Source organism: Leopardus geoffroyi, chromosome B3 (genome assembly GCF_018350155.1).
Source record: "Leopardus geoffroyi isolate Oge1 chromosome B3, O.geoffroyi_Oge1_pat1.0, whole genome shotgun sequence".
Taxonomy (NCBI): Eukaryota; Metazoa; Chordata; class Mammalia; order Carnivora; family Felidae; genus Leopardus; species Leopardus geoffroyi.
The window spans coordinates 137,194,928-137,207,013 of record NC_059337.1 but is presented as its reverse complement, the minus strand read 5'-3'; the positions used below and the strand labels follow the sequence as shown (position 1 = coordinate 137,207,013).

Here is a 12,086-nt window from a genome sequence, read left to right as displayed (position 1 = left end):
TAATCTCTTAGTCCAGGGGACCTAACCCCCCGATCCCTTCTACCATAGTTTAGTTGCCACTTCCAGGTGTCATGCTAAGAAGCTTAGGTAGTTACTGTCACTGAAACTGAATGTGAAATTAAACTGGGATGCTGCAGACTTGATTCCACTGAAATTACAGCATGATTCTGGGGAAAATTGCTATGGAAAAGTCTGATTCATTTTTGAATCACATGCAAAACCAAAATAAGCATTTTCTCAATTCACCACTGTACCCAGAAAAAAAATTCATATTGCCTGCACAGAAATGTGGGCATCTTGTAAAAATAACATGCTATATCCCTGACCTAAATCACAGCAACTAGAACCACGTTACATATGCCTAAGAATAAAATTCAAGAATACACTAATAACTGCAGTATTTTAAATACATATAAATTAATTACAAAATTACAAACAAGTTATAACCAAACAGAAAGACAAAGAAAGTATACAAAAGTCACTATTAGCAACCATGGTCCCCATTGGTATATAGCCTCCCTGACCCCATGAATAGATAAGCTCCCTGAGGACATACAGGCTGTTGTCTGTTTTGCTCATTCGGGTTCTTACAGATAAGAACAACACTTTGCACACAGCTACAGATAAATAACAAATACTATGCATCAAATATTTAATATTATATATTAATAATCAATAGATATTAGAGAAAAGAATGTTCTGATCAAAGATTTTTGTTTAAAGCAGGAAAACTTAATTCTGAAGGAATATAGGAAGCAGTAAGTATAAAACTAAAAATGTGATGGCCACAATTCAATCTTTATTTGGTGATTCTGTAGAAGTCACCAGAAGGTAACTATTAGGAATAATAGTTAAATTACATTTTCAGTGTTGTAGAAATACTATTAATATAAATTTAAGTCAACAGAATACCAAATAAGACAGCTATGATTTCATAAGACTAATTAAGGTATTTTTGAGCTACTGAAAACCTAACTCTATTAAATAAAATGTCTCTGCTGAGAAAATAACTAAGAAACATTTACAACTTAAGGTCTGTATTCCCCCGCTTTCATCAGTTAATTTCCCTAAATATTGTCATCATAATTCAAAATGTGTATATTAATGCGTCCTCCACTCCGCGATTAGGCACAAAAGATCAGCCATCCAAAGCTCTGAAATTTCCTGACAACGACAACTGTGCTACTGGAAAAACGGTAAATTCGAATCTTATTTTGTACCAACTTACTCTAACTTTCGGCAAGACTCTCCGAAGTGTCTCAGCAGGATTCTGTCGCACCAAAAATGGAAGATTTGCAATCACACTTGTTCCTTGGATATCTTGACCAGCACTTACAAAGAAAACACAGATTTAAAATTTGTAATTACAACCCAAATGCCTGGGTTACAACCATAAAAGGCAGGGATTAATCTGCTTTTCATGATAAACACTCAGACATTTGACAAAGTTTTAAACTTGAAACACAGCATTTAGTTATAAAAGGAAAACCAGACCGAAATTTCATTAAGCAAATCTTATAACAAACGCATGAAGATATTAATCACGCTTATGCTAAAACGTGATTCTCTCTCTACATACATGTCTTAAATCTAAAAGTCTTGAGGCAATTTTTAAATACTTACTTTAAAATTCTACCTCATTTTTCCCTGTGATCTGCCAGTTTACTCTACTTTCTAAAAAAAATACAGAGATGTAAATTTTCACCATGGTTAAGTATTAACCATAACAAGAGCAGGGATAGCAACAAAATAGACTACTGCAGATTCACACAACTTTTTTCTGGCACAGTGAAGTCACTGTTGCACTAGGCTGACACTAAGAGTTGCCAGAAACTTCTGAAAGATATATTCAGTTTCCTTAAAAGTCAGTGAGATGTATTTATACAGTACCTTTTAAATATAACATTCATTAGGTCACTAAGCCTTTACCAAAATAATCTCGGTGACACTCTACAGGCCTATCTAGCTTGTTAAGGGTGTTCAGATTCTTCTGAAAAACAATTTCCGTGCAGAAAAGTCTTTGTATTTAAAGCATTAGCTAAGCAACATGTGCATGTACCTGAAATATGCATTAAAAAGATACTAGTAAATGTGGCATCACCTCATATGGAAATGCCCCTTTTTCTTACCCGATACCAAGTGACGTGTTAATTAATTGCTGATGCCATGATATTCATCTTAATTGAAATGATTTTTACTTATCTCTTCAAACAGAACTTTTTTGATTATCTGTAAGACCTCAACATGGTTTCTTAAAGGGACTTCTTACAGTATTATATTTATGGGCTGCCAAGTTTAAGAAGTTCTGTTAAGAAGAAGCATATTCTGATTCTACCCGGAGCTGCCCCATTGTGAAGAATAGCTTTCCCCCCGTAGCAATATGGGAGTGAAATATAGGTCAGCACAATCCTTTCACTATCCTTGACGCTCTCAAAGTGAATACTTTAAAAGACAAAAAACCAAAAAGGAAATGAGTAGCGAGTGAAATGGGGGACCTAGGCCAAGATGAGAAGATCAAAAAAAGGGAAATTAAAGTTGCATATACTACAGGTGCCCCTTGAACAACATGAGGGCTAGGAGTGCCCTCCCCCAACACAGTCAAAAATCAGCATATAACTTTGACTCCCCCAAAACATAACTACTATTGACTGGAAGCCTTACCAATAACATAAATAGTTGATAAACATATATTTTGTATATATATTATATACTATAATCTTATAATTAAGCTAGAGAAAATAAAATATTCTTCATAAACTCCTAAGGAAGAGATAAATATATTCACAGTACTGTAAGGTATGTACTGAAAAAATTTTGCATATAAGCGGGCCTGTGCGGTTCAAACTCGTGTTGTTCAAGGATCAACTGTACTTCTAGTGGGTCAAGTGGTGGCCCGCCATAAGACATGTCTGCAGCCTAACCCTGGAACCTGTGAATGTTATCTTAATTTGAAAAAGGATCTTGAGACCAAGAGACCATCCTGGATGATCCAACTAGGCCATAACCCCAATAACAATTGTCCTTAAAAGACACACTCAGAGAAGACAGAACAGGAGAAAGAAATCTGATCACAGAGCAGAGACGGGAACAATGCCACCACAAGTCAGGGGATACCAACAACCCCCAGAAGCTGGAAGAGGCAAACAACAGATTCTCCTTAAAGCCCCACTGACACCCACATTTCAACTTGGTGATACTGATTTCAGACTTCTGGCCTCCAAACCCATGAGAGACTAAATCTCTGTTGGTTTTTTTTGTTTGTTTGTTTTTTTAATTTTTTTAACTTTTTTTCAGATGCAAGACCTTCTTTAAGTTTATTTATTTATTTTGAGAGAGAGAGAGAGAGAGAGAGAGAGAGATAGCGCATGAGTGAGGGAAGGGCAGAAAGAGAGGGAAGAGAGAATCCCAAGCATACTCCATGGTCAGCACATAGCCCGAGGCAGGGCTTGATCTCATGGGCAGTGAGATCATGACCTGAGCCGACATCAAAGTTGGACACTTACTATCAACAATAGCCAAATTATGGAAAGAGCTCAAGTGTCCATCAACTGATGAATGGATAAAGAAGATGTGGTTTATACGTATAATGGAATACTACTTGGCAATGAGAAAGAATGAAATCCTGCCATTTGCAACAACGTGGATGGAACTGAAGGATATTATGCTAAGTGAAATAAGTCAGAGAAAGACAGATATCATATGTTTTCATTCATATGTGGAGTTCGAGAAACTTAACAGAAGATCATGGGGGAAGGGAAGGGGAAAAAATAGTTTCAAACAGAGAGGCAGGCAAACCATAAGAGACTCTTAAATACAGAGAATAAACTGAGGGTTGATGGGGGGGTGACATGAAGAGGGTAAAATGGGTGATGAGCATTGAGGAGGGCACTTGTTGGGATGAGCACTAGATTGTTCTATGTGAGCGATGAATCATGGGACTCTACTCCCAAAAACAAGAGCACACTGTATACACTGTATGTTAGCTAACTTGACAATAAATTATAATTAAAAAAAAAAAGAGTTGGACACTTCACTGACTGAGCCACCCAGGTGCCCCTCAGATTCAAAAATTCTTTTTTTTTTTTTTTTCAACGTTTATTTATTTTTGGGACAGAGAGAGACAGGGCATGAACGGGGGAGGGGCAGAGAGAGAGGGAGACACAGAATCGGAAACAGGCTCCAGGCTCTGAGCCATCAGCCCAGAGCCCGACGCGGGGCTCGAACTCACAGACCGCGAGATCGTGACCTGGCTGAAGTCGGACGCTCAACCGACTGCGCCACCCAGGCGCCCCTCAAAAATTCTTAACAAAATATTAGCAAACAAAATACAGTAACATGTAAAAGGAGAAATTATAAACCATGATCAAATGGGTTTTACTCCAGGGATGCGAGGCTGGTTCATTATCCAAAATCAGTGTAATCTATTATATTAATGGGTTAAAGAAGAACAATACGCATGATCATATCAATCGATGCAGAAAAAACATTTGACCAAATTCAACACATGAACACTGAAATTATAAATACATTACATTTGGAAAATGAAAAACAAAAGTATGAGTTTAACACAATTTATATCAAAAATCTAAACAAGATTTTTGGGAGACGTAGACAAGATATTTCTAAAATTTATATGGAAAGGCAAAGTAACTTGAATTCTTGAAAAGACAAAAATTATACAAATGGAGAACCAGATTAGTGGTTTCCAGGGTTTGTTAAAGATGGGTATAGGGTAGGAGAGAAATGAACATAACTATACAGTGATAGAAATCTTACCTATCTTGATCATATCAATATCAATATCCCGGTTGTGATATTGTACTATAGTTTTTCAAGATGTTCCTATGGGGGAAACCAGGTAAAGGGTATGTGGGGATCACTGTATTATTTCTTACTACAGTATATAAACCTGCAATTATCTCAAAATAAAGAGTTCTATTTTAAAAAATCAATCGATACGACAGAATTCTTTAAATACATGAGCATCTCAAAAGATGTAGAAATCTGACAAATCTAGCATTCATTAGTGATTTAAAACTATCAGCAAACCAAAAAATCCTATGAAAGGAAGAATGCCCTTCAGATAAAGGGCATCTATGAAAACCTTACAGCTTACATCACACTTAATGGAAAAAGAATGAATGCTTTCTCCCTGATCGGGAACAAGAGAAAGATGTTCACATTACCACGTTTATTCAACATTGTGTTGGAGGTTTGTGTTGAGCCAGGGCAATAAGCAGTAAAAAGAAATTAAAGACTTATGGATTGCAAAGAAAAAAGTCAAACTGGCTTTGTTCACAGACAACATGATCGTCTACAGCAAAAATAAAATTTATATGGAGATGCAAAGGATCTGAAATAACCAAAGCAAATTTGAATACAAACAAGGTTGTAGCAGAGCTAATACTATCTTATTTCACAACTTATTATAAAGCGACAATAAACAAGATACTATGGCACTGGCATAAAGATAGTCATGTAGATCGATGAAAAAGAATAAAGTGTCCAGGAAATAGACCCAAATTGAAATAAGTGATTGATTTTTGACAAAGGTGACAAGATGATTCAATGAGGAAACTGATCATCTTTTCAACAAATGATGTTGTAACAAATGGATAACCATATGTACAGCATGATGAAACTCTCCCCAACCTGAAGCAATATATAAAAAATTAACTCAACGTGGATTACAGGCTTGAATGTGAGAGCCAACACTGGGGCGCCTGGGTGGCTCAGTGGGTTGAGCGTCCGACTTCGGCTCAGGTCACGATCTCGCGGTCTGTGAGTTCCAGCCCCGCGTCGGGCTCTGTGCTGATAGCTTGGAGCCTGGAGCCTGCTTCGGATTCTGTATCTCCCTCTCTCTCTGCCCCTCCCCCACTCGTGCTCTGTCTCTCTCTCTCTCTCTCTCTCTCTCTCTCTCTCTCTCTGTCAAAAATAAACATTTTTAAAAAAAGAGCCAATACTATAAAACTTCTAAAGGAAAACTTAGCAGAAAATCTTAGTGACCTTGGGTTTGACAAATACTTCCTAAATAGGACACAAAAGACATAAATTATAAAAGAAAAAAATAAAAAGAACTTCGCCAAAATTAACAACATTTGCTTTTCAAAGGCACTGTCACAAAAACAAAAAGGCAAGCCACAGACTGGCATAAAATATCTGCAAGATGTATCTCCAACCACAACTTCTACCTAGAATATACAAAGCACTCAAACTAAATAATAGTAAGAACATCCAAAACAAAACAAAAAGAACATCCAATAAAAAACAGACAAAAGGTCTCAAAACTTCACCAAAGAAACTATACAAATGGCAAACAATCACATCAAAAAGGTGCTCAACAAAACTAATCACTAGGTAAATTGAAATTACAACCACAAAAGATACCACTGCACATCCACCAGAATGACTACATTTATAAAGACTGAACATACCAAACGTTGGCAAGAGTAAGAAGAACTCTCATCTACTACCAATGGAAATGGGAAACGGTACAACTACTTTGGGAAAGTTTGACAATCTCTTAAAAGCTTACACGTACGCCTACCAAACAACCTAGATTTTCCACTCTTGGGTATTTACACTCAAGAGAAACAAACGCATGTATTCACAGAAACACCGGAACACGAATACTTCTCACGGCTTTATTTGTAATAGACAAAAACTGAATGAAACGACCCAAATGCTCACTAAAAGGGCAGGCAGATAACCAAATTCTAACATATCTATACAGCAGAATACTATTAGCAACAAAAAGGAATGAACTATTGATACACACAACATGGATGAATTTCAAAACAATTATGCTGGATGAACGAAGCCGTGTTAAAAACAACACATACTACTGTATGATTCCGTTCATATAAAATTACAGGGATTGCACATTAAACTATAGGGACAGAAAGCAGATCAGCCATTGCTTGGACAATGGGGGAAAAAATGAAGTTGGGATTACCAAGGGGCATGAGAAAAGTTTCAAGGGTGACGGACAGTTTTATTATCTTGATCATGGTGAAGATTTCATGGGCACATACCTATGACAAAACTCATCAGATTGCATTTTAAATATGTGCAGTTCTTTGCATGCTAATAACACTTCATTAAATCTGTACAAAATAAAGGATATAAATACAAAAAGACTGATAGAAGGCCACCTAGGAAGACGGCAGCAGTAGACAGTTTTTAAAATTTTCCTGAATTCACCATAAAAACAGAGCAACTAGGAGAGTAAAATAAAAAAACTCATGCACAACATAACCAAGTGATAAGATTTCCCACATAAACCCAAGACACATGCACATATGGACAGCAGCTAAAACTATGAACGATTTTGAATAGCCAGTACCTAATGAGCTCAATGTGTCCATAATAATACCTGAAAGAGCTCACCCAGTCTTATCCTTATGAGTTCTCAAAACATCTAGAACAAAGGCCCACACTGAAGAAAAATTCTAGGAAATAGAATCTGAACTCAACAAAATAGAAACAGATCACAAAGAGAAGACAAGGTCCAAATAAACATAGAGGCATGGAGCCCAGAAACCTCAGAAAGTAAGGCATCCTATTTTGAACACAAACTAGAAATATATGAGGGAGCTCTAGAATCCTGAAATTAGAAAAACTACCCCAAGGGGTGCCTGGGTAGTTCAGCGGCTTAAGCATCCAACTCTTGATTTCAGCTCAGGTCATGATCTCGAGGTCTGTGAGTTTGAACCCCGCATCAGTTTCTCTGCTGTCAGCGCAGAGCCCGCTTGCGATCCTGTCTCCCTCTCTCTCTGCCCCTCTCCCCCCAACTCTGAAAAATAAACAAACATTAAAAAAAAGACAGTGAAAGACAGACATGCCCACAAACAGCTAACTATAAACTACTATTTCTCCGCAAGCAAAAAAGAAAAAAAGAAAGAAAGAAAATGTGTAAGGTATGGGTAAAAAAAAAAACATGTCATTCATAATTATGAAAACTCAAAATCAGGTGACAGAACTCAGGAAAGAAATGAAAGAAAATATTTCAAAAAACACTAAACTAGAAAGAACACAAGGGTGCATGAATACATTAGATAATGCCCTCAGAAAAATATAAGGTAGAAAGAAGAAAAATTTTTAAGTACAAGAAGATGAAAAAGATTTGAGAGAAAGCGATATAAAAGATAGGCAAAGAAGACCCAACTCCTACTTTTAATAGGAGTCCCCAAAGAAAAAATCCAAAGTAAGGGATGTGTTTCAAAAAGAAAAAATTATAAAACTTCTTTTAAACAAAAAAAGATTCAAAAGAGCACACCATTTACCTGAGAAAATCAACCTAGCATAACCAACACTGAGATGTACTGGACTTTAAAGCAAAAGAAAATCCTTTGGCAACATCACCAAGTTACTCAGAAATAAAATCAGATTGCCATTACATTTTGAGAGCAGTGAGGTATTAGAAAACCAAATTAACAGCCTACAGGTAACACTGCTTACCGTAAATAGGAAGTGAGAAAACATACAAAGAAAGTGACCCCCCATTGTAAGCACCATCATCTCTAACACACATAAAATCTCAACTTAATTTCTACAGATAACTTATGTCTGCTCCTTCTCCCGCTCAAGGAGAAAAATGTGTAAGAAACCCTACTTTACACAAAGTAACTATTAGCTGAACCATACGAGGTTGCCAACATTAGATATTACTGGCTTCCAACACTGGCGATTTCATGTTTCCAATTTATACAGTGAGCTCAGCAGGAATATATTAAGTCAAACACCTCGAGGAAGTGTGTACGGGTTGGTAACCACAATATGCTAGAGCAGTGGTTCCCAAACTTTACCGTGTACCAGAATCCCCCTGGGGCACCTGTTAAAACTAAGCCCTACTGGGGCGCCTGGGTGGCGCAGTCGGTTGGGCGTCCGACTTCAGCCAGGTCACGATCTTGCGGTCCGTGAGTTCGAGCCCCGCGTCAGGCTCTGGGCTGATGGCTCGGAGCCTGGAGCCTGTTTCCGATTCTGTGTCTCCCTCTCTCTCTGCCCCTCCCCCCGTTCATGCTCTGTCTCTCTCTGTCCCAAAAAAATAAATAAACGTTGAAAAAAAAAAAAAAAAAAAACTAAGCCCTACCATTCAGGGATGAGGATTCAGTAGATCCTGGTGAGGCCTGAGAACCTGATTTCTAACAAGTTCCCAGGTGATGCTGATGCTGCTGCTCTGGAGACAAAACCAGGAGAGCTACCATGATAGAGAAAGAATTAAAAATTCAAAAAAATAGTAACGATAAAAAGAGGACACTGCAAAATCCTTCACATTTTTTAGACTCGCTGAGTGAAATAAACCAAGGGCACAGCCGCGGTCTGCCCAAAGGAAGCAGAAGGCCCACCTGATGTGGAGTAATTTGTTCACCGCCGCTGTCAGTCCTGGCACCAGGGCTCCTCTTCACAGTAAGAGTGTTCCAAGTGACGTGGCGGCCAACAGTTAGCCGCCGTGGAGTAACATGTAGTCTACTCAAATGCGCATTAGAGACAAGCACGCGGAGAAGCGTGGGACGGGGATGTGGATCAGACACAGGAGACGCAGCCAAGAGTAGACTTGGCCAGATACTAAAGTGAGATACTGAGCTTGCATGCCTGGAAATGTCTTGGGTGCTGTGCACCTGCCACTGTCCCCTGCTGACTTTGGTCACCGGATGAATAAACCACATATGCGTGGATCTATGCAAGCCTCACTGATTGGAACGAGCCCAAAGACAATCAGATTTAAGTCACCAGCATAAAATTCGGTTTATTGATATAGGATATGTAATTTTAAAATAAATGTTTCATCGATGTTATAATTTTTTTTTTTTTTTTTTACAAAGTAAGATTCCTAGACTTCAAAACCTACAACTTTCAACTGAAAGGCACAAGGAACCATCATCCTGGCTACAAAATGAGCTGTTCCTCCTTGCCCCAGTTGTACTATTCTTTGGCACATGTTCCCTTTCTAGAATACTCACTCCGAAACAAAGAGGACACAAGCCCACTCAGCAAACCATTCCCCTAAAACTAAAAAGAACTGGGTTAATCATCTAATATATACACTAGTGGCTAAAAAGGAAAGAGGAAGGAAAAAAAAAAAAGACTAGTTAAATAAATGAATTTAGGACAGCTATCTTCTAAATTCTAAATTAATGTTACTAATTATCATAGTCCCACTGGGAGATGTGCCTATTATAAAGAGCCATTTATAGTCCCATCTTCAACCAATGAAAAACAAGCCAATCCACTCAAGCATTTTTTGGTGTAATAGTTTCAGTCTTCCTGGTCACCAAGCTCCTGCCATTGTCATGGGTAACCTTAGCATTCAGGGGAATAGCAAACAGCCAGTTCTTGACCCCCTCTAATCCAATGAGGTTCCGCCCAAATTTTACATTCTCCAATTCTTAGCACAATATCTAGCACGCAGGAAAATCTCCATAAATATTTGTTGATTTAAACTGAATTTGTCTCCACTTCACATCAGCAGCCATGGTCACAGGCTGGATCTTATACCCTTACCTAGAAATGCTCATCTCTAAGAGAGTCTCAAACCCTGGGATCTCACTTGCTGCCCATAAACTCTTACTTTTCTATATCTCTATCGCTAAATCCATTTTTCACCCTCATCCCACTTCTAACTTGTTGATTCCTTCTAATTCTCCAGTTTCTAATATTTCTCCTAGTGTCTCTTTCTTTCTCCCCAGCCTGAACCTGCCTGGCTGTTACTCCAACTACGTACACTCTCACCAATCACCTCCTTCTTCAATTCTCCTCCTCCCTGGCAGCAACAACAACAAACATAGTATCTAATACTCTGCCTGCCCCGCATTATGGTCAATGAGCTCCTCACCCGCAGTCGTATTATTTAACTCTCGCAATCTCATGAGGTCGATTAGGTACTTTTATTAGCTCCATTTTATAGATGAGGTCAGTAGGATTTAGAAAGATTACCGCACAGAGTTACCCAGACTGTTCAACTCCAAAACCCACGCACGACACTGCCTCTCTCTTCCAACCTGTGCCTCCAGCCAATACCAAACTCATCCATCTGTGTTCTCCGTCCCATTCCTGCCCCTAAACTGTGGAGAATTACTAGAGAAACTGCATAACTAGGTTGTGTAATGCTTTTTAAAACATATGATTTCAAAAAAAGCTGATCCTCGATGATGAGGGAAACAGAGTGATCATTTGTGGGAAATCAAAAAAAGGACCATGGCAATGCAAGCTGGTGCAGCCACTCTGGAAAACAGTATGGAGGTTCCTCAAAAAACTAAAAATAGAACTACCCTACGACCCAGCAATTGCACTACTAGGCATTTATCCACAGGATACAGGTGTGCTGTTTCGAAGGGACACAGGCACCCCCATGTTTACAGCAGCACTATCAACAATAGCCAAAGTATGGAAAGAGCCCAAATGTCCACCGATGGATGAATGGATAAAGAAAATGTAGTATACACACACACACACACACACACACACACACACACACACACACACACTGGAGTATTACTTGGCAATCAAAAAGAATGAAATCTTGCCATTTGCAACTACGTGGATGGAACTGAAGGGTAAGGTCAGTCAGAGAAAGATAAGTATAATATAAAAACAGGGAGGGGGACACAACAGAAGAGACTCATAAATATGGAAAACAAATTGAGGGTTATGGGAGGGGTTGTGGGAGGGGGGATGGGCTAAATGGGTAAAGGGGACTAAGGAATCTACTCCTGAAATCACTGTCGCACTATATGCTAACTAATTTGGATGTAAATTTTAAAAAATAAAAAATAAAATAAAATAAAAAAAAAGCAAGCAGACATGAGGCAGCACTTCTGTTTATCTTAGCTAGCCTAGAGGATAAGACAGATATGAGGAGTAACCTCAGGGTTGAGAAGGCAACTTTTCTTTCATTTACCATCTCTACTCTGGGCTGCTTTGCCTGCAGCACAGTGGTCCATACTCCAATTCACCAATTTACCTAACCTGGCCCTATTCTCCTGTGAAAGCAGCTTTTCTGCTTTAGTACTAAATTGGGGGTACCTCCATCTTGAATATCTAATCTTGTTTATTTCATATACCTATGTACTGGGCACCTTTGTGCC

The 12,086-nt window shown here is 38.5% G+C and overlaps 1 protein-coding gene across 5 annotated transcripts in view; it reads right to left on the bottom strand.

Annotated features, from left to right (window-relative positions):
• The window catches only part of PPP4R4 (protein phosphatase 4 regulatory subunit 4), a 102,976-nt gene that overhangs the window by 65,884 nt on the left and 25,006 nt on the right, over positions 1 to 12,086 (bottom strand). For 3 of the 5 annotated variants that reach the window (XM_045451946.1, XM_045451947.1, XM_045451948.1), the window contains exon 3: positions 1,229 to 1,331. The exons of the other annotated variants lie outside the window; for them this stretch is intronic. In XM_045451946.1, the coding sequence (XP_045307902.1) occupies positions 1,229 to 1,331 (103 nt within the window). The remainder of the gene's footprint in view (positions 1 to 1,228; positions 1,332 to 12,086) is intronic. 5 annotated transcript variants of the gene reach the window in all.